This window comes from Dictyostelium purpureum (assembly GCF_000190715.1).
Source record: "Dictyostelium purpureum unplaced genomic scaffold DICPUscaffold_69, whole genome shotgun sequence".
Classification (NCBI taxonomy): Eukaryota; Evosea; class Eumycetozoa; order Dictyosteliales; family Dictyosteliaceae; genus Dictyostelium; species Dictyostelium purpureum.
Window position 1 is genome coordinate 46,715 of NW_003519406.1, and position 22,311 is coordinate 69,025.

General features: G+C 25.4%; 10 protein-coding genes across 10 annotated transcripts; 6 read left to right on the top strand and 4 right to left on the bottom strand.

The window, feature by feature from the left end:
- Nucleotides 1-409: 409 nt before the first annotated feature.
- Nucleotides 410-3,596, top strand: DICPUDRAFT_97376 (uncharacterized protein; the record flags this gene model as incomplete). Its single annotated transcript, XM_003286362.1, has 2 exons — nucleotides 410-2,291; nucleotides 2,381-3,596. The coding sequence occupies exons 1-2, from the start codon at nucleotides 1,075-1,077 to the stop codon at nucleotides 3,594-3,596; spliced, it is 2,433 nt and encodes an 810-aa protein (XP_003286410.1). The 5' UTR covers nucleotides 410-1,074.
- A 210-nt stretch (nucleotides 3,597-3,806) lies between these two features.
- On the bottom strand, nucleotides 3,807-4,751 carry DICPUDRAFT_150386 (uncharacterized protein; the record flags this gene model as incomplete). The annotated part of the gene is made up of 1 exon (XM_003286378.1): nucleotides 3,807-4,751. One exon carries the CDS (start codon nucleotides 4,749-4,751, stop codon nucleotides 3,807-3,809), a length of 945 nt encoding a protein of 314 aa, XP_003286426.1.
- Nucleotides 4,752-5,178: 427 nt separating this feature from the next.
- On the bottom strand, nucleotides 5,179-5,769 carry DICPUDRAFT_77297 (uncharacterized protein; the record flags this gene model as incomplete). The annotated part of the gene is made up of 2 exons (XM_003286379.1): nucleotides 5,179-5,561; nucleotides 5,637-5,769. 2 exons carry the CDS (start codon nucleotides 5,767-5,769, stop codon nucleotides 5,179-5,181), a joined length of 516 nt encoding a protein of 171 aa, XP_003286427.1.
- Nucleotides 5,770-6,261: 492 nt separating this feature from the next.
- On the bottom strand, nucleotides 6,262-7,335 carry DICPUDRAFT_77298 (uncharacterized protein; the record flags this gene model as incomplete). Its single annotated transcript, XM_003286380.1, has 2 exons — nucleotides 6,262-7,227; nucleotides 7,294-7,335. The coding sequence occupies 2 exons, from the start codon at nucleotides 7,333-7,335 to the stop codon at nucleotides 6,262-6,264; spliced, it is 1,008 nt and encodes a 335-aa protein (XP_003286428.1).
- Nucleotides 7,336-7,614: 279 nt separating this feature from the next.
- DICPUDRAFT_54248 (uncharacterized protein) lies at nucleotides 7,615-8,703 on the bottom strand. The gene is made up of 2 exons (XM_003286381.1): nucleotides 8,561-8,703; nucleotides 7,615-8,485 (listed from the first exon to the last, which is right to left on the bottom strand). The coding sequence occupies exons 1-2, from the start codon at nucleotides 8,691-8,693 to the stop codon at nucleotides 7,701-7,703; spliced, it is 918 nt and encodes a 305-aa protein (XP_003286429.1). The 5' UTR covers nucleotides 8,694-8,703; the 3' UTR covers nucleotides 7,615-7,700.
- Nucleotides 8,704-9,726: 1,023 nt separating this feature from the next.
- DICPUDRAFT_77300 (uncharacterized protein) lies at nucleotides 9,727-11,211 on the top strand (the record flags this gene model as incomplete). Its single annotated transcript, XM_003286363.1, has 1 exon — nucleotides 9,727-11,211. The coding sequence occupies one exon, from the start codon at nucleotides 9,727-9,729 to the stop codon at nucleotides 11,209-11,211; it is 1,485 nt and encodes a 494-aa protein (XP_003286411.1).
- A 673-nt stretch (nucleotides 11,212-11,884) lies between these two features.
- DICPUDRAFT_77301 (uncharacterized protein) lies at nucleotides 11,885-13,286 on the top strand (the record flags this gene model as incomplete). Its single annotated transcript, XM_003286364.1, has 2 exons — nucleotides 11,885-12,452; nucleotides 12,523-13,286. 2 exons carry the CDS (start codon nucleotides 11,885-11,887, stop codon nucleotides 13,284-13,286), a joined length of 1,332 nt encoding a protein of 443 aa, XP_003286412.1.
- Nucleotides 13,287-13,821: 535 nt separating this feature from the next.
- Nucleotides 13,822-18,027, top strand: DICPUDRAFT_30919 (uncharacterized protein; the record flags this gene model as incomplete). The annotated part of the gene is made up of 1 exon (XM_003286365.1): nucleotides 13,822-18,027. The coding sequence occupies one exon, from the start codon at nucleotides 13,822-13,824 to the stop codon at nucleotides 18,025-18,027; it is 4,206 nt and encodes a 1,401-aa protein (XP_003286413.1).
- A 977-nt stretch (nucleotides 18,028-19,004) lies between these two features.
- DICPUDRAFT_30876 (polyprenyl synthetase) lies at nucleotides 19,005-20,170 on the top strand (the record flags this gene model as incomplete). Its single annotated transcript, XM_003286366.1, has 4 exons — nucleotides 19,005-19,195; nucleotides 19,320-19,585; nucleotides 19,660-19,799; nucleotides 19,871-20,170. 4 exons carry the CDS (start codon nucleotides 19,005-19,007, stop codon nucleotides 20,168-20,170), a joined length of 897 nt encoding a protein of 298 aa, XP_003286414.1.
- A 220-nt stretch (nucleotides 20,171-20,390) lies between these two features.
- DICPUDRAFT_77304 (uncharacterized protein) lies at nucleotides 20,391-21,961 on the top strand (the record flags this gene model as incomplete). The annotated part of the gene is made up of 2 exons (XM_003286367.1): nucleotides 20,391-21,481; nucleotides 21,553-21,961. The coding sequence occupies 2 exons, from the start codon at nucleotides 20,391-20,393 to the stop codon at nucleotides 21,959-21,961; spliced, it is 1,500 nt and encodes a 499-aa protein (XP_003286415.1).
- Nucleotides 21,962-22,311: the final 350 nt, after the last annotated feature.

A 22,311-nucleotide genomic window follows, 5' to 3' on the forward strand; every position in this document is an offset into this window, starting at 1 on the left:
TTTTTTTTTTTGGGAAATATTTAATAAGTTTACTATTCCTTTTTAAATATATATATAAAGCAATAAGACACAATATAACTTTAATGTTATTATATAATATATTAATAAAAAAATAAAAAAATAATAATATTATCAAAAAAAAAAAAAAAATAAAAAAAAAAAAGATCGTAAAAAAACATTATAATTTTTTTAATATTTATTATTATTTTTTTTAAAAATATTCGATAATATCTAGATGCGGTTATGATTATTAAATAAAAAAAAAATGAAAAAAAATCAAAAAAATTTAAAAAAAAATTAGTTTTTTAAAACCACCATTTTTAAAAGTAAATGGGGTGGTAATGAATTAATTTATTTTTTTTTGGAAATTTTTATCCTTTTGACTAAATGCTTTAAAAAAAAAAAATATGAAAAAGCAAATTTTAATTTTAGAAATGTTTCTGATTTTTTTTTTTATATATATCTAAAAATTTATATTTTAATTATCAAATTTTAAATAAAATATTAAATAACATAAATTTATAAATAAATGGTTAATGTAATTAAAATATAATAAATATTTTAAAAGATCACAACTATCTCCTTTGATTATTTCTGATGGGGAAATGGCATTGTTGAGGAATTTCCATAGATTTTCTATTTCTGAATAGGAATGAAAGGAGTTATAAGGTTGGTAAATGTTAATGGAGTGAGGTATTGCTTCTCAGATACTCAATCCTAATCCCAAATTGTTCTTAAACCTCTGTTCAATATAGTTTTCCATTTTATTATTTTGGTAAAACCACTCCTGTTATATTTTTTATTATAAATATTGGGTTTCCATAAAAAAAAGATAAATTATTGGTCTTCATTGATCACACAATATTTAGTGTAGTTTTTTTAATATTATTATATAATTAAATTATTATTATTATAATTGATTTATCATACGATCATTTAATTTTACATTTTTGTTAAAAATGAAAATAATTTAAAATTTAAAATTTTTTTTTTTTTTTTAAATTTTCATTTTTTTTTTTTTTTTTTTTTTTTCAAAATTATCATTTTTATTTTGTTTCTTCATACGAAATAATAATGAATCCAACAAAAAATATAATAAACTGTATTAATAAATCAAACTATAGTAGTAATAATATAATTAATAATAGATTGTTTGATTTTAAAATAAGAAGTTTATCATTAATATATAATAATTATAATGTTAATAATAATATTATAAATAATAATAATAATATATATAAAAGATTATATTCAAGTAGAAATCCAAAAGATAAAATAATACGGTTCAATTATAAAAATAAAAATAATAAATTTAAAACTATATTTAATATTCATAATGATATAGATCATAGCAAAGATAATAAAAATCAAAAAATTAAAGAAAGAAAAAAAGAGAAAAGAATTAGATTATATAAAGAAAAAGCAGATGGAAAAGTATTACTCCCAGGATGGATTCCACCCCATGTAACAAAATTAGCATTTGCATTTGAGTTTAATGAAAAAATAGCACCAAAGAGTATTCCATCAGGCGTAAAAGAGTTACACTTGGGCAATAGATTCGAAAAAAAGTTACAGGTTGGTTGTATTCCCAATTCAGTTGAAACCTTGGTATTTTCCTATAAATATAATCATCCATTATCACCTAAATTAATTCCATCAAGTGTTAAATCAGTTACTTTTGGTAAAGAGTTTAATCAAATTTTATATAAGGGTGATCTTCCAGAGGGTTTAGAAACTATCGTTTTTCAAGATGACTATAACCAACCAATTGGTAAAGATGCATTACCCAAATCACTCAAATCTATAGTATTTGGTAAAAGTTTCAATTCAGAGGTAGAGCTAGAGTCATTTTTAAATATCAAATCGATAGTATTCGGCGAAGACTATAATATCCCATTAACAGCAAAAACTTTACCAAGAAATTTGGAGTCTTTAGAGTTTGGTTTGAACTTTAATCAAAAATTACATTCAATTCCATCAAGTGTTAAAGTGTTAAAGATTGGTCAAAGTTTTAATCAGAAAATAGAAAAAGGTGATCTTTGTGAGGGTTTAGAGGTTTTAACAATTGGCGACCCAGAGATATACAAAACTAGCTCTTTTAATCAACCTTTGGATAAATATGTATTACCAAGCACAATCACCGAATTAAATCTATCAAATTCATTTAATCATCCATTAGATATAGGCGTTTTACCATCAAATCTTAAAATATTAAAATTTGGTAGAGAATTTAACCAAGAAATCAAAGTTGGGGAAATACCAGAGCCTTTAGAATCAATTACTTTTGGATGGTAAATATTTATTCATATTTATATATAATCAATTTTAAAATATATCAAGTTTTTATTAACTCATCAATATTGTTTTTTACTACTTTTAGGGAGTTTGATCAAACTATATTACCATTGGTATTACCATCAAAAATTAAAAACATCGAATTCGGTTTTAAGTTTAACCAACCACTAAAATCATGTATTCCTTCATCCACAGAGACTCTTATATTTGGTCAAGAGTTTAATCAACCTATTACACCAAATGAGATTCCATTTGGTGTTAAAAACCTTACATTTGGTTTTAAATTCGATCAAGTATTGATGGTTGGTTCCATTCCTTCAAGTGTAGAGAAATTAGTTTTTGGATGGAGATTTAATCAAACAATAAAGCAAAAGGAAATACCTTCATCCGTAACCGATCTTACTTTTGGTTTTGAATTTCAAAAAAAATTCAAATACAACACCATCCCCTCATCTGTCACCAAATTAAAACTTGGAAACCAATTCAATTCTAAACCAAAATTAAACGATTACCCACCATCATTAACATCATTAGAGTATGGATTTTTCTTTAATCAAACAATAGAGCCATCAGTTTATCCAGATTCATTAAGATCAATTATATTCGGTCGTGACTTCAATGCAAAACTACAACCAGGTTCAATCCCAAATGGTGTTAAAGAACTTACTTTTGGTCATAATTTTAATGTAAAACTAAATCCAAATGATTTACCCCCAAGCATTGAAAAGCTAACATTTGGATATGAATTTAATCAAAAGCTACTCCCAAATACAATCCCAGAAGGTGTACGTGATATTACATTTGGTTTCAAATTCAACCAAAAGCTTACCGAGAATGTTATCCCATCTACTGTAGAACATATCCGATTCTCAAATAGATTTGTATCTAAATTAACCCCAGACTCTTTACCAAAATCATTAGTTTCAATCGAGTTTGGTAATGGATATAACCACAAAATAGAGCCAGGAGTTTTACCACAAAAATTACGTTACCTCAAATTTGGAAGATGCTTTAATCAAGAATTAGAGCCTTTTTCAATTCCTCATTCCGTAGAAACCCTCATTTTTGGACAGAATTTCAATAAACCAATAGACCAACCTGGAGTATTACCACCAAATCTTAAATCATTAGAATTTGGCAATGAATTTGCACAAACTACCAATGTATCACTTCCTTCAACATTAGAACATATTAAATATCCAGTCTATTTGGTTCATCAATTAACACCAGAATCAATACAATCAAAATCATCAATTAAAACATTCGAATTATTAGATGTTAGATTTGATGTTGACGAATAGAAAAAAATAAAAAAAGAAATAAATATACTTATATTTAACTTTGAATAATAATAATTAAATTATTATCTTTGTTTTATTTCATAAAAAAAAAAAAAAAAAAAAAAAAAGTAGTTTCTCTTTTATATATTTAAAAAAAAAAAAGGTTTTAGAAATTTATTTTATTTGTTTTTATATTGGTTGCATTTTTAAAAATACATACAAATAGTTTAATTAGTTTGGAGGTTGAAACTGTGATGGAGCTTTTTTAGAAAATCCTTGAAATTGTTGGCTTTCTGTCATACCTCTGCCACTACCAATTACACCAACCTTGCTTCCAGCGCTGTCACTGGTTGAAAACATTGAACCTTTTTTCTTATCAGTAAAGGTACCAGGGACTGATCTTTTTGGTTTGTTTAAAAAGTCTTTCCATGCTTGGGTTTTTTGTTTTCCTTCTTCTTCTACTTTTTTTAAACGATTCATAGATTTAATGGAACGAATTCTTTTCTCTTTTTGTTTTCTAGTTTCTTCATTATCCTCTGGTAAAATTCTTAAATGTTTTGGAATTGATTGAATTGTATCTGGAGCTTGTAAATATTTCTTTTGTTCTAAATTTTGATTTAAAAGTAGTTTTTGTGATCTGGTTGGTGGTTTTATTTTATCGAATGTTAACACTTCAGAGTTACCATAATCTGGATATGTTACTATAAATGTACCATCTTTATTAATTGAATCTATAACTGCTTTATACCAAACCCCATCAACTGAATATTGAGCTTCGCAAACTGTACCAACTGTTAAGCTATTATCTTCGCTAAATTGTTCTATTTGTTGTTGCTGTGTTTGAGGTTGTTGATAATTACTGCTATTATAAATATCATAATTATTATTATTACTGTTACCATTACTATTACTATTAATATTAATATTACTATTTGATGTTTGTGGTATTATTGGTGGTTGTGTATTTACATTATTATTATTATTATTATTATTATCCAATTCTCTTTTCTTTTTAAATATTAAATCTGTAGTTGTTTTAATAATTGCAATTAAATCATCTTTTAATTTTTGTAATTCTGCATCATTATCTTCTTCTAGCAATGATTCTACTTCTAATAATTCTTCCTTGTCAGTTTTTAATTTATTTTCTAAATCTTGAATAGAGTATGATTCCATATTTTAAATATAAAAAAAAAAAATTTTAAAATATAAATATAAATATGAATATATATTTTTTAATTTTTATTGTTATGTGCTTTTTTCTCTTTACTTTTAATATAAATAAATATATGAAGTACTTCTTTTTTTTTTATTATTCTAGAGATATAGTTAATTAATTAATTAAATAAAAAGAAAAACAAAAATAAAAGAAAACATAAAAAAAATTATAAAAAAAAATTAAAAAAATTAAAAAAAATTAAAAAAAAAAAAAAATTAAAAAATTAAAAATAAAAATAAAAATAAAAATAAAAATAAAAATAAAAATAAACGAAAATAAAATTAAAAAAATAAATAAAAATGAAGATAATTAAATAAACAAAAAACTAAAATTAAATGAATTTTTTATTTATTTGTATATTTATTTGTATTTATATTTATATTTTTAGCATTGTAAAGCAACCAAATCATATTTTTTACCTGATGTTAAATGGAATGTATATAATCTACCAGTATCTGTATAACCACTATAAACATTTCCTTGGTCATTACAATCGGTAAGTTGGAATGTACGAAGTGTTGCTTCATTATTTACAGTGGCAACACCGGCTTTACTAATACGGAATGATCTTGAATCATAAAAACCTTGAACTGTTCTTTTAGCACTAAATGGTTGGGTTTTTCCATCAAAACAATCTTGATTTTGGCTACTTAAACCGGCATAAGAATCTACATTTGCTAAATCTTGAGAAAACATATATCCTGTCTTTGAATTACCTCTCATATATACTACATTTCCACTTGGATCTACATATGTTATTTCAATACCTATATAATAGTAATAATTTTAAAATTAGACACTATTCATTTTTTTATTTTTTTCTCTCCAACTACTATACGCACCAACATTTTCACCTTCAACAAAATATCTTTGTAGTGAATTTAAACATTTTTCTGGAGTTGTATTTGCAGAGTGTATGCATGAAACAAAAGAAATTAAAACTATTAATAAAACTAATTTTTTAATTATTAACATTATAACTTTTTAAATATTTTTTTAAAACTTTTTGTTCAAATAAATTAATAAACAAACAAATAAATTTTTATATTAAAAAAAATTAAAAAATTTGAATTTGGTTTTAAAAAATATTTAAAAAACAAAAAAAAAATTATATATAAATATTATATTACCACCCCCACCCCCACAAAATTTCCATATTCGTCATATATTGATATATATACATCATATTAATTTTTTCATTTCTTCTAAGGTGGATTAAATTACATAAACAAAAAAAATAATTATTATAATGAATTTATATATGTGGTAAAGAAGCCATTATTGTTTTGATAGTTGTAATTATTAATGGGATGATAAAAAATTTATAGGGAAAGAGATGTCAAAAAATTATAATAATTTAAATCTGTTAAATCTGTTTTATAATTTGATGTTAATTATTTATGAATTACTATAATAATCAAAATAGTGTTTTATTTGTTAACCATACGATTAATATTTTTTTTTTTTTTAATTTAATAGCATTTGTAGTTCATCAAAAAGGAAATTTGTATCTATTATAGGTTTTGAGGGTAGGCAAAATAATGTTTGATCCATGGAGAGTTTATTTCCTTCTACAGATTGTAAAATATCGGTTATGTAATCATTGTTTGAACTGAATGGGCACATTTCATAAATAATTGCTTTTTTAATTGATTGGCTCTTTTCTATATCGGTAAAAATACGTTGGAATGTAAAAGATGTTTGTACAGTGTTTCTAATGTTTTCATAGAGACTATTTGAGTTGTAGAGATCTTCTTGAATGGAACCACTTAGCATCTTATTATTTGAGACTGAAATAAAAGGAATGGAGGGTTGCTTTGACTCAAAACCGATATCCAAAATATCCTTTTTAATTGACTCCATGTGAGGGGAATGGAAGCAACCTTTAAGGAAAAACTTTTTATTGTAAAAATTAGCTTGATTTAACTTTACTATGAATTCATCGATTGCCTCTTCTTTTCCGCCGTAGAAACATGTGTTTGGTGAGTTTATACCTGCTTGTACTACTGGACCTAAATCACCTATTTTTTCTCTGAGTGTTGCATCGTTGGATTCTATATAAACCATTGAGCCTCCAAAAGATAATGTTTGGTTTAAATAATAACCACGCTTATAAGATAGATCTATGGATGTGTCTAAATCAACTATACCGCTGCAATAGAGTGCTGGAATTTCTCCACAACTTATACCTACAATTAAATTTGGTTTGTGCTTTTGTGTTAAAAATTCAAATAGTGTAATTTGGAAAATTAGTAACATTAAATGAACCAATATTTGATCATTTAGAATTTCATTTTTTTCTGCATATTGATAAACCCTTTCTATTGTTGAAAAACCATATTTTTCTTTAATTTTTTCATTTAAAAAATTCATTTTATTTTTAAAAAATTCATCATTTTCATATAAATAAAAGTTTCTTTTATCCCAAATAACCTAAAAAAGAAGAATAATTATTCTTTAGAAATTTAATATCTAATTTTCAGTTATATTTTTCCTTACTTTTTGGCCACAGAAGAGGTAGATTAAATAATTTGAATCCATTATTACTATTCTTTAGAAAAAAATAAAATGAAAGATAAATAAATGTTAAAAAAAAAAAAAAAAAAAAAAAAAATTTTTTTAAATTATTGTTTTTTTCTCAAAAAACAATTTTGGGTTTAAGTGTCACTTTTTTTACATTTTTGGGGTGTGGTTATAAACAAATAAATTTAAAAAGAAAGTAATAATAAATATATAATAAATATATAAAAAAAAAAAATTGGTAAAATTATGAGATATCTTTAGATTTAAAAGAATAAATTATGATAATCAAACAGTTTTAAAAAATAAATAGATTTTTCTTTTATTATTATTTTAATTAAAATAAATTTTTTTTTTTTTTAATTTGGATAAAATTTAAATTAAAATTAATTAATTGAAATTGTTCTGAAGGTTGGTTTTTGACTACCCAACATAATGAAATTGAAAACATATTTTTGGGTTTCTGTTAATGGATAACCTGCTGGGATTGCGTAATAGCCATTTGAATTTTTTTCTGCGCCCCAAACAGAGTTTTCTTTTGGTGTAGCTGTGAGTTCGAAAACTAATTTATTGACATTAGGTAAACCTGAATTATTGATTTTTACGGTAACATAGCTATAGGTTTGGCCATTTTCGGTCCATGTGTTCTCTACTGAAGCATCGTATTGAATTTTACTGAAATCAGTGTTATCGTTACCACCAGTGGTACTGCTTCCACCGGTTGTTGTGCTGCCGCCAGTAGTGGTAGTGGTTAAAGTGCTTTCAGTTGTTGAAGTACCACCATTTCCATTGCATTGTGAAGCAACCAAGTCATATTTTGTTGCAGAATTTAAATGGAATGTATATAATCTACCAGTATCTGTATAACCATTAAAGATATTACCTTGATCATTGCAATCGGTAAGTGGGAAAGTACGGAGTGTGCCTTCATTATTTACAGTGGCAACGCCGGCTTTACTAATACGGAATGATCTTGAATCATAAAAACCTTCAACTGTTTTTTTATCTGAAAAAATTTGTTTCTTTCCTTCAAAACAATCTTCATTTTGACTACTTAATGCTGCATAAGAATCTACATTTGCCAAATCTGGTGAAAATAGATATCCTGTCTTTGAATTACCTCTAGCATATACAACTTTACCACTTGGATCTATATATGTTATTTCAATACCTATATAAAAAAAACAAAAATAATTTTACATTAATAATTAAAAATTACAATTTTTTATTAATAACGAATACATACCACAATTCTGTCCATCAACAAAGTATTTTTGTAATGAATTTAAACATTTTTCAGGAGTTGTTGCGGTGACCTCTGCATTTGAATAGTAAAATACGGTAAATACTAAAAGAATTAAAGATAATAACAATTTCATTTATTTATTTATGTTATTGGGTAAATAAAAAAAAATAATTAAAAAACTTTTTATATTTATAATTATTTTTTTTTTTTTATCTCAATTTAGAATTATAAGAAATAAAATTATTTTGAAAACTATTTTATTTTATTATAAAAAAATAAAGAAGGAAAGTGTGTTTATACTATGCAAGTGGGAAGTGGGGTGAATTGAGATATATCTGAAAAATTAAAATAAAATGGATATTTCCATAGTAACCCCACCCATTATTTTTTTTTTTTTTTTTTAAATCTTCCCACACCCACACCACTCCATTATATATCTGAATAAAAATTAAAGAAATCTTGATTAAAGAATGAATCGTAAAAATACATTTTTATTTGAAAAAGATATAAGCCATTAATTATCAAATAAATGATTGTGTTATTTATACTATAGTAATTAAGAGCAAGATAAATGAATATAGTTAAAATTTAATAATTAAATATGATGATTTTTTTTAATTTTAATTAATATTTAGAAATATCTAAATAAAGAAAATAAATTTTATAAAAAAAAGATAAATTAAAAATTTAAAAAAAATTAAAAAAAAAATTAAAAAAAAATATTATATTATTTGGGTGAAGAAAAAAAATAATATTTTAAAAAATAAACCAATATTTTGTAATATGATTTATTTTTAGGTTCTTGTTTAAATATTGAACATTATTTATTCATATTAATTTTAAAAAAAAGATTTCTAAGTAAATCCTATTTTTATAAAAAAAAATCAAAAAAAACCGAATTTTATAAAAAATGATTTCATTTTTTTTTGTGATTTATTAAAATTCATATTAAATATTCGAATTTTAATTTTTGTGTAAATCAATTTATTTAGTTTTTCTTATAACTATATAATTTCCAAACAAAAAAAATCACGTTACTTGAGTAAACTAAAAAATGTACATTTTTTTTTTTTTTAAAAATTTGTATAAATATTGGTTTAAAATTCATTTTAAATATTCATTCATTCATCATAAAATAGTTTATTATAATATATATAAATAAAAAAATGAAATTTAACATTATTTTATTTATTTGTTTTGTTCTTTTAGGTTTTTCAAGTTCTTTAGTTAAAAGCGATATATCATGTTATGCCACATGTGAAAATGGTTATTGTTTATATAACCAAACCACAAATATCCATACCTGTATATGCTCTCCAGGATACACCGGAGAAAATTGCTCCATTAGTGCCCCAATAGATATTTGCTCAAATTGTTTTTATGGCAATTGTACAGATACTAATTCAACAAGTTGCAATTGTCCAAATGGAAAAAGTGGCCAATTTTGTGAATTTAGTCAATTTTTTTATGTTTCAAGTGTTTATCCTGCATATGAAAGTGGTGGTTTAGTAAAACTCGATGGTTCATTTTCTCATGTCCATAAAAATCTCTCTGTAAGCATTGGTAGTCATATGTGTTATGTCATTGAAATTACACCTTATATTATAAAATGTAATATCGGAGGTTTCCTTTCCCACTCATTTTTCTATGATATTTCAGTTTCACAAAACAACATGGAATATATTGGTCATAATTATTATAAACCAGAATCATGCGTTCATGGAGTTTTTATAGGAAATGAATGTGTTTGTGACAATGGTTGGTATGGCGAAAAATGTGAAATGTCAACCGTCAAAGTATATTCTGTAACACCAGTTTCAACCAGAGGTGGTGATATTTATATCCATGGCTTCTTTGAAGACATTACCAATCTATACTTTTTCATCAACAACACAATAATAAACTTCAACTATTTTTCAAGCTCATATGTAATTGGTAAAGCTCCACCAGGAAATGGCTATCAAGATTTAAGAATTTTTAATCAAACCTATGGTTCAGTAGTTTTCAAAGGGATTGGTATGGTTTATTTCGATCCATTCTTGTGTATGAACAATTGCTCATATAATGGTGTATGTAATTTTAATTTTTCCCCAAACTGCCAATGCGATTATAATTGGACTGGTGAAGATTGTTCAATCTATAAAAATTCTACATCAGAATCAGGATCAACATCAGATTCATCAATATCACCATCATCATCAGCATCATCATCAGCATCATTCCCTGAAACCATTACTTGCACAAACATTGGAAGTAGTTTATCAATTGATAGTTATTCAGGTATTAATTGCACTGGCTATGGCCCAACTGAATGTGTTGATAATATTAGCGGTTCCACATGTTCAACAGATCAAGAGGATAGTATAATCAAGTGCACTGTCGGATCAAATTGGTATTTATCAAAATCAATTACTTGTAGAGGTTCCCATATAGAATGCAAAACATCCAATGTCCAATGTAAAATTGATTTAGAAGGTAGTTTCCATGTTAACAATAAAATTTCTTCTTCAAACATTGCAGTATTTGATAAAAATGGTCAACAACAGAATTTCGAGCAAGAGAAACCATCATCATCAGCCTCTACCCTTGCTTTTAATATAATTGGTTTATTATTATCATCACTTATTACTCTATCATTAATTAATTTATAATTTAATTCAATTTCGATTATAACACCCACCAAACATAAATTTAAAAATATAAATAAAAAAAAAAATTTTATTCTTTTCTTATTTTTTATTCAAAAATAGTGAATAAGAATCTTTTTATCTTCAAACCTAAATATCTTTTTTGTAAAAAAAAAAAAAAAAATAAAAAAAAAAAAAAAGAAAAAAAATAAAAATAAAAATAAAAAAAATAATAAAAATAAAAATAAAAATAAAAATAAAAATAAAAATGGTGAAAGGTCAACAAAACGAAAAACCCAATTAATTAATTTTATTTATTTATTTATTTCATTTTTATTTCCAGAGCACATTCCGGTTTTCTTCCATTTGGCAAATTTGAATGCACTTTGGCAAGGATAAAAATTTTTTGAGCATTTTAAACAATGAAAGTAATAATTTTATAAAAACTTTTATTTTTTAAAAAGGTTTTTGATGATTTTGGTGTAACCAGTATTTTTTGAGGATATTTTTTCGTAAAAAATTTTATTTTAAAAAAAATAAAAATAAAAAAATTGTTTTTAGGCGAAATCCATATTATAATATAACTTTTAATATATAAACATATTAAAAAATATTAGTTATTTATTTATTTATTTATTTATTTATTTAATTGTTTATATTTATTTATTAAAAAAAGCCCCAATTTTATTTTTAGAAAATGAAATTAAATTTTTTTATATATTTATTTTTAATTTTATTTAATTTTATAAATAAATGTGTGGGTGATAGGGGTTTACCCTCTTGTGACCTATGTGTTGGAGATAATATACCTTTATGCCAACCAGATTATAAAATATGTATATGTGAAGATGGTTATCAAGGAACCTATTGTAACGAGTCTTCAGATTTGTATGTTACATCATATCGACCTGCAAGTTCTATTGGGGGTTACGCATGGCTATATGGGTACTTTACCGATATTCACACAAATGAAGAGGTGTACATTAACAACATTCAGGTTCTAGTGACCCAAGCAAATAAGTATAGCTACCTTGTTTTCGTGGATGAATTGGACGAAAATGGGGTTTATGATTTACTAGTAAAGCAAAATGGCAAATCATGGTTCGGAAAAGATTATTATAGTCCTCTTGGATTCCAATGCGACAGTTCAAATGGCTACTTTTATAATAACATCTGCTATTGCAATAGAAAGTATCAAGGTAAACACTGTACTGAACTCTCACCTATTGCAATAGATTATAAAATACAAGTTTCAATTAATGGAGGTAAATATATTTAAATAATTTTAATTGATTGTTGATATTAATAGTTTTTTCTTTGTTTCTTAATTTTTAGGTGTTATTGATGGCAGTGGATGGTTTGGCGATGAACCAAGCTACTTGGATTTAACTTTTGTTATTGGAATGGATTTTAATAATTCGATAAATATTAGTTCTATAAATTCTACAAATTTCCAAGGTACAGTGAAAGAGGTTTCTAATGGAGGGCCACAAGATATAAGGATTTATAATACTACGGATAAAGCTTTAGTTTTTACAGGAACCAATATGCTTTATTATAACTCAAGTATATGCAATGAAAAATGCTTAAATGGATATGAATGTATAGATAGTAGATGCGTAATAGTTCAAATTAGTAGTAATGATAGCAGTGCCGGTAGCAGTAATAGTAGCTCCTCTAACCAAGAGTCTGGTGATATATTTTGCAGAAATGAAGGAAATGGATTAACAGTTGGAAGCTTTACATCGGTTAATTGTACAGCCTATAGTGCTAGCAAGTGTGTTGATAATAATAACCATATAGAGTGTACTCGTAATACCAATGGAATTGTAACTTGTGTAACACCCAAATCCAATAGCTCAATTTCTTGTTATGGTACATCCATAGAATGTACTTCCTCAAATGTTAAATGCAGTATCGATTCAAAAGGAAAAATGGAGGTAAACGATGTACCAACAACAAAAACCACTGTTCACTTCAAAGATGGTAAAGAAATTGATGAAAATAGTAGTAGTGAAGTGATCAATAATGGTAGTTCAACATCACCATCATTTTTAATATTTTTATCAATTATATTATTACAAATTCTAAAAATATAATATTGTATAAAAATAAAGATTTTATAATAAAACTGTACAAAATAAGAATTTTTTTAATTTATTTTTTTATTTTTTTTATTTTCTTAATTATGGAAAGTTCTTTTTTTATTTATTTATTTTTTTGATAAAAACCATTTTCTTTTACTTTAAATTTCTATTTTTTTTCTTATTAAAAATTTTTAATTTGGATTTAATAGGTTATTTAATTTCAATTTAACCCATTTTTTTTATTTTATTTTTTTTTTTTATTTTATTTTATTTTTTTTTTTATAATAATTATTTTAAAAAATAAAATAAAAAATTAAAAAAAAAAAAAATATTAAAAAAAAAAAAAAAAAAAAAATTTTTTTTTTTATTTTTTTTAGAAAAAGAGAGAAGATATTAAGAAATAATAATAATATAATTTTTCAGAATTAATTTTTTGTATATAACATAGAAAAAAGAATAATAAATATAAGAGAAAAAAACCCGAATTGGAAAAAACAAATAATTTTTAATTTTTTTTTTTTTTTATAAAAAAAAATAAAAATAAAAAATGGAGTCTCAATCTCCAGTTGAAACCAAAACAACTACAACACAAACTAATACTAATAATATAAATAGTATTAGTAACAATATTAATAACTATAATAGTTTTAGTAGTAATAATAATAATAATTTTGTAAATAGTAGTGTAAATAATTTTAATTCCCCACAACAACAAAATCATCACCATCCAAGAAATAGTAATAATAATAATAATAATCGTAGATATAACAACAATAGACACAGAGAAATGCCAATAAATACAGCATCAGCATCATCTAATAGTAATAGTTCGACTTCAGGTCTTTCATCAGGTAATTTAACAATTAATCATCAAATCTATATATTAAATGAAAATTTAGAATTTAACAATATTAACTTTATTAAAAATATTAAAGAATCAGATGAAATTATTTTATTTACACCTGCAGATATTTCAGAATCATTAAAATCTGAAGAACGTCAAAAACAAAAGGAAAAAGAAAAAGAACCATTAAACTGGCAACAAGAGTTATATAGCAGCCCAACCAAACTTAATCCTAGATCAGCATCATTTGTTCCAAAAACTAAAAATAATGATATTGTTAATAATGATACTATAAATAATAATATAAATAATATAAATAATATAAATAATATTGAAAACAAAGATGTAAACAGCAAAACACAACAAAGACAACCAAGAGAAAGAAAAGAAAGAGAAAGAAAGCCAAGAGACCAAAAACCACAATCACAATCACAACCACAATCACAACCACAATCACAATCACAATCACAACCAAAACCACAACCACAACCACAACCACAACCACAACCAAAACAAAATGATAAAAACAATAATAAAAAAGAAAAAATAAAACAACCAAAAGATAATAATAATAGTAATAATAATGATAGTAATAAAAATAAAGAAGATATTAATTTATTAAATAAATTCGCAAAAAATAGAGCTAAAGAAAACTTAGCAAGAGCCAATACCACAGCAACCACAACAACAACAAATAATAAACCAACTAAAAAAACCAAATTTATATTTAATGAAAATGATGAAAAGAATTCAGAGTATACACCATTAGCAATTCAAATGATTGGTAAAATTCAAAGTAATTCATATGAATGTATGGTATGTTTTGAAAGTATTGGAAAAAACGCATCTATATGGAGTTGCACAGAATGTTTTACAATGTTTCATCTAAGTTGTATCAAACTATGGTCTTCCAAATCAACAAATTCTGAAGGTAAATGGAAATGCCCAGGATGTCGTTTCAATCACGAGATTAAACCAGATCAATCAAAATGTTTTTGTGGTAAAGCTAAAGACCCTCAATATAATCCATATAATCTAGCTCATTCATGTGGTGAAGTTTGTGGTAAATTACGTGCCAAATCAAATTGTCCCCACTCTTGTACAATGCTTTGCCATCCAGGTCCGTGCTTAAATTGTTCAGCTTTAGGTGATATAAAAAATTGTTATTGTGGTAAAACACAATATCGTTTATTATGTGGCGAAGTTGACAAAGGAAAAGTTTGCGAAAATAAATGCCAAAAACCATTGGCCTGTGGTAATCATAGCTGCGAGAAACAATGCCACGCAGGGAATTGCACACCCTGTGAGGTAACAGAAACACAAAAATGTTACTGCGGTAAACATATTGAATCTAAGCCATGTGGTTCAGGAAATTCTGATGAATCTCAAGGCGAACCACGTTATTATAGCTGCAATGAAAAGTGTGATCGTACTCTAGACTGCGGTAATCATAAATGCACCAAAACTTGTCATCAAGGCCCTTGTGATCCTTGCCAATTGGTACCATCAATGATTCAACGTTGTAATTGTAAACAAACCTCACTCCAAGAACTTGGTGTTGTCAGATCTTCATGCCTTGATCCAATCCCAAATTGTAAAAAGGTTTGCTCTAATCTTTTAGCTTGTAGACAACACTCATGCCCTGATCGTTGCCATAATGGACCTTGTGCACCATGCAAAGTTAAAGTAAAGTCGATTTGTCGTTGTGGCAAAACTACAGAAAATAGACAATGCGGTCTTGTTCAACAAAATATGTCATCAGGTGGTGCATTTACCTGTGGTAATGTTTGTAGGGTTCTTAGATCCTGTAAACGTCATGAATGTGGTATCAAATGCTGCCCATCAACCCCAACCCACGATGAAGCTGGTAATCATGTTTGCACTTTAGTTTGTGGTAAACAATTGAAATGTGGTGTTCACAAATGTCAACAACTCTGTCATTCTGGAAAATGTTATAATTGCTATGTTAACTCCTATGAAGAGCTTTCTTGTCCATGTGGTAAAACTGTTATTCAACCACCAGTACCATGTGGCACTAAACCACCAATGTGCAACCATCCATGCAGTTTTAAACGTGAATGTGGCCATACCAATGAAGTTTGGGAACATAAGTGTCACTCTGGTAACTGTCCACCATGCACAGCTTTAGTTGATAGAATATGTGCAGGTGGTCATCAAATTCAAAAGAGTGTTAAGTGTAGCACTTCTGAGGTTTCATGTGGTAGAGTTTGTGGTAAAATCTTAAGCTGTTTAACCCACACATGTCCACGTATTTGTCATAGTGGTCCATGTATATTACCAGCACAACCATTAGTTGGTAACAAACCACAACCATTACAAAGTGCAAATTTAATTAAAAGAACTATAAATAAAATTCAATCACCAATTACAGCAACTACAACAACTACTACAACAACAACAACAACTACCACTTCACCATCAATCATTATTAATAGTGAGAGTGATAGTGAAGATGAAGATAAAGAAATTAAATCATCAACAAATGAAGAGCATGAATGTAATCATGACCACGATCACAGTCACGATAGTGAACACTCTCATGAGGATGTTCATGAATGTAACCACGATCACAGTCACGATCACTCAACTAATAATGAATCATCATCAACTGCCATTAATAGATCAGACTCTGAAGATTCATTAGACAGTCTAATGACAAACTTAACATGTGGTTATTTATGTGGTATGCCACTATCAACTTGTGATCATCAATGCTTTTCACAATGCCACCCTGGCGAGCCATGTCCAATTGTTACTTGCAAACAAAAAGTTAGAATTTATTGTTTATGCAAAAGAAGATCTGTTGAGACTGTTTGCATAGGAAAAGATGATAGTAGATCATTAGAGTGTGACGAAGTTTGTGAAAAGGAAGAAAGAGAAAAACAACTTAAAGAAGCATTCTTTGGAGCCCATACCACACCACATTCATTGGACCCTCAGTCACAACTACAACAATCACAACCAACATTTACATCATTGGATCCAAATTCAAATGACTATGCTCCAAACAAATTGCAATTAGAGCCATTACAAATGATCGCTAAAGTTTCACCAAAGATCATCAAAAAAATAGAAACCATCTATGAAGATTTCATCAATTCAAATTTATTAAAACAAACCATAAAATACACCGACCCAATCACATGTTTTATTTTAGTACAAATGGCCAAGTTTTATCAAATGAAATACAGAGAGAAGAAACAATTAAATCACATTGAATTCTTTAAGAAACCAGCTTATCAATTACCATCACCAAGATTAAGCGAAACTATTTCTGGTGACAGTAATCCTTCAAACCAAATGTTTACAATAAGTGGTCAAAGTTATGCTGCAATTTCACTAAACCCATCCATGGTATCCCAACAAGATCAACAAAATGAACCAGAAAATGGTACAGCTTTAATCTTTAGAAATTTAGATCAAACTATTAAAACTGAACACATCACAAATTTATTACAAGAATTTGAAGGAAAATATAAAGTAATTTGGGTAGATGAATCAAATTGTATAGTTGTATTTGGGGATCCATTCAGTTTTTCACAAGCCTCCCAAATTAAAACTATTTTCACATTCGAAATTTATAAAGATGATACATCACTTTTAGATATTACAATTCCAACAGCTACAACCACTACAACCATTCCATCTTCAACAAACTTGAACAAATCTTCAGAAACCAATGAATTTTATAAGATGTCTCAACAAATGAACAGATTTTCATTTTTAGATTCTGCCAATATACAAACCAACATAAATAATAACAATAACACTGATAAACCAAATGTACCATTATCATACAGCACAAATAACTCGAGTACTAATCGTTTATTAAGAAGATCAAATGAACAAAATGTTGATGTTTGTGATGATTGGGAATCCCTTCAATAAATAATTTAACACCAATAATTAACAACAACAAAAATTTTAATAGAAAAAAAAAAAAAAAAAAAAAAAATTGAAAACCAAAAACCAAAAACAAAAAAACAAAAATAGATAACAATAATGGCATAATACATAAAACTCCCAAATTTCTCAAACTTCATCTTTACCCACTTCTATAGATTCAAGTTTTTACCAATATAAACATTTGATAATCTATAAATTTTTTCTTTTTTTTTTTTTTTTACAAAAAAAACTTTTTAAAATATTTTTTTTTTTTTTTTTAAAAAAATTAAAAATAACAAATAACAGAAGAACAATAAAAATTAATAAATATAAACAATTTATCGCATCTATAAAATCTAAAACTTTTTTTTTTTTTTTTTTTATTTCTTTGTCAAAAACAAAAGTTTATTTTTTTGAGATTTTCTTTATTGAATGTAAACAAAAGGACAAACCATATTTTACTGAGAGAAATACCTCTCTTTTATAATCGCAAAGAATGAATCCAAGAGACAACAAGAGAGAAACTTGGGTCATTTTTAAAAATTATTGCAATTTTTTTCAAAGAATATTTGTGTTTGAAATTTTTTTTATTTTTTTTTTTATTTTTTTTTATTTTTTTTTATTTTTTTTAATTTTTTTTTTGGGATTTAAAAAAATTATAAATTATTAAAATAAAAAATTATTTCTGTAAATTATAATATTTAAGACCAATAAATAAATATAAAAAAAAAAAAAGAAATCTATTTTTGTAAATACTTTTTTATATCTTTTTTTTTTTTTAAAAAAAACACCACATATATATTTATAAATACTTTGTGTTTTTCAAACAAATCAAATTTTTTTTTTAAAAACATCACCCTTCATTTCATTTTATTTTATTTTCATTTGTAAATAATATACATATATAATATTAAATAAGCATATTATATTTGCAGTAATAATATACACACATTACAATACATATATATATCATATAAAAAATGCAATTTACATATCCATTAGATAAATCAGACCTTCAATTACTTGAACCATACTCATATATATGCGAGTCATCAGGTAAAGGATTTAGAAATACTTTAATAAAATCATTCGACTTTTGGTTAAAGGTGGGTGATGAAAGAGTTAAAGATATAAGTCAAGTTGTCCAAGGTTTACATGTCTCAAGTTTATTGTATGTATTACATTAAAAATAAATAGAAAGCGTCGATGGAATAAATAATTAATATATGCGGAATTTATTATAATATTAGTTTAAATAATAACAATGATATTAATAATAATAACCATTCTTTTAGGATTGACGATATTGAAGATAATTCAAAACTAAGAAGAGGTAAACCTGTAGCACATTCAATCTATGGTATCCCACAAACTATTAATTCAGCAAATTTTGTGTATTTCTTAATTTTCAATGACTGTAATAGGCTAGGAAGCCCAGAAGCTACCTCAATTTTCATTGAAGAGGTAATAAGATTACACAGAGGTCAAGGTTATGACATTCTTTGGAGAGATACAAACAAATCACCATCCGAACAAGAGTACATGAAAATGGTTAACGAAAGTTTGTATTTCACTCATAATTTATACAAATATTTGATGATATAAAATAAATAACTAATCATTCATTTGATATAGAAACTGGAGGCTTATTTAGATTAGGTTTAAGATTATTACAATGTTTTAGCGAAAATAAAACAAACTATATAGAACTTGTTGAAGATTTGGGAATGTATTATCAAATTAGAGATGATTTAATAAATTTAGATTCTGAAGATGTATGTTGTTGATATTCAAGTAAAAATATAATTTTTAGTTTATTTTATTAATAGTTTTTCTTTATTATTAGTATCATCAAAATAAAAGTTTTTGTGAAGATATTTCAGAAGGTAAATTTTCATTCCCAATTATACATGCCATCAATGCAGACACAAATGATAATAGACTATTAAGAATTCTTAAACAAAAAACAGAAGATAGATCAGTTAAGCAACATGCATTGGACTATATTAAATCAATGGGTTCGCTCGAATACACAAAAAATGTATTAAAGGGTTTAAGAGAGAAAATTTTAAAACAAATTGAAGGGTTGGGCGGTAATCCAATTTTGGTAAAATTAATGGAGCAATTAGAGGGCTCTTCAATTTAAATAAAAATATAGTATAAATAAAATTAATAATATTATTAATATTTAATATTTAATATTAATATCTTTTACTAAAAAAACTAAAAAACTAAAAAACTAAAAAAAAAATTAAAAAAAATTAAAAAAAAAAAAAAACGAAATAATTTTTTTTTTTTTTAATTAGTTTTATTTTTACTCTTTAATATAATATTATTGTTTAAAGATTTTTTTTTTATAAGAAGAAATGACCAGTTCATCATCATCACCCAGTTTAAAAGATTTAGGTAATCAATTTTATGTTAAAGGCGATTATGAAAAAGCAATTGAATTATACAAACAAGGAATTGAGGAATTGGGATCCAATGAAAATGGTGGAAATAATGAATTATTATCAATTTTAAAATGTAATATATCGACATCATATATCCAATTAAAGAAATATGAAGAGTCATTAAAATCAGCATTGGAAGCTATTGAAAGCAATCCAAATTCAGCCAAAGCATTCCTCAGAGCAGGTGAATCCTATATTGGTTTAAAGTTATACAAAGAGGCCAAAGAGAATTATTTAATGTGCATTAAAAACATCAATACCAACGATGAATCAAGCAAAACATTATTAGCATCGGCAGAAAATGGCCTTTTAAATTCAAAAATGAAACAATTCTATCAACCAATTTTAGAAAGTTCACCAGAGTTATATAACCGTGTAGAAATTAAATATTTAGATAACGTTAAAGAAAAAGCACTATTTGCAAAAGAAACTATTCAAAAAGGTGAAATAGTATTTTCAGATTTACCATATTGTCATCAGTTATCAGTCGATAGCTTGCACAATCATTTTACCAAGATCTGCAGCCATTGTATTAAATTTATCAACACAAGCGAAACAACCATTATAAAGTGCGGCGGCAAAGGATGCAACTATCAATATTGTAGCGAAAAATGTAAACAAGACTCAATACCATACCACAGCCAATCATGTTTAAATTTAAGTGATAAAAAATCACTTGAAAACAACCCAATTTATAAATATAGAAAAATGGTAGAGAACGCACCAACTTCAACACAACTTTTATTAGCAGAATCAATTATTTCGATGATTAGCTATCTTTTAAAAACCAAAAAAGTAAAGAACTGTAATTTAGCATTAGGTAGCGTCACTCATTTAAAAAGAACATCATTAATGGCCCAACAACCCTCATTCAATGGTAAAAACTTAGGAGATTTACAAAAGCAATATCAACCATTATTATCATTATTAGAAGAGCAATATGGCTTAAAATTAAAAGAAGATTTAGAAAATAATATATTATCACAAGAGTTTAAGAAATGCATGTATTATATATATAAATTTATTAAAGAAAATAAAATATTAACAATATTATTACTATTATTATAGTATTTAGTTTAGAATTTTATGATAATTTATTAGGTATGATTAATTTTAACTCAACATCAACCGTAATTAAATCAGGAAATAAAGTTAATATTGTAGAAAATGTTCAAGTAAAAAGTGGTAAAAAAACAATCACCAAATCAAAAACCAGAGTACAAGAAGACCAATGCTGGGGTGTTGGTTTATTCCCAATTTTCTCATGTATGAATCACTCTTGTTTACCAAATATAGAAATCTCCAACGAAATTCAAGATGGTGTTGATCGTGTTAAAATGGTGGTTAAAGCTAAAAAACTTATTCCAGCTGGATCTGAAATTCTTCATAGTTACTGCGACGAAAATTTACCAACAAAAGAAAGAAAACAATTACTTTTATCTCAATATGGTTTTAAATGTTTATGTCCAAAATGTTCAAGATAAAAATTAAATAATAAATAATAAAATAAGTTAATAAACAAACAATTTTTTTTAAATTTAAAAACACAAATTCAAAAAAAATGAAAAAAAATCAATACTAAAAATAGATTACTTTTTAATTTTATTTTATTTGTGAATTTGATTATTTGTGTGTTTGTGTCATTGAAAAAGCTTTTAGAGTATTTGTGTTTATTTAAATATGATTCATTGATCACAAAGTGGACCAATATTATTCATACACCAAATATTAGAACCCACACACGATTTTTTTCATTTTCTTCTAATTTGCCATAAAAAAATAATTATAAATATTTATTTTTTAATTTTTTTTTTTTAATTTTTTTTTTTTTTTT

Bases quoted from the DNA above. Each gene is read 5' to 3' on its own strand.
- DICPUDRAFT_54248 (XM_003286381.1), bottom strand. From the start codon at position 8,693: ATGAAATTGTTATTATCTTTAATTCTTTTAGTATTTACCGTATTTTAC. The intron at 8,486-8,560 runs GTATGTATTCGT...TTTTTTATATAG, and splicing joins TGTTGATGGACAGAATTGTG to GTATTGAAATAACATATATA.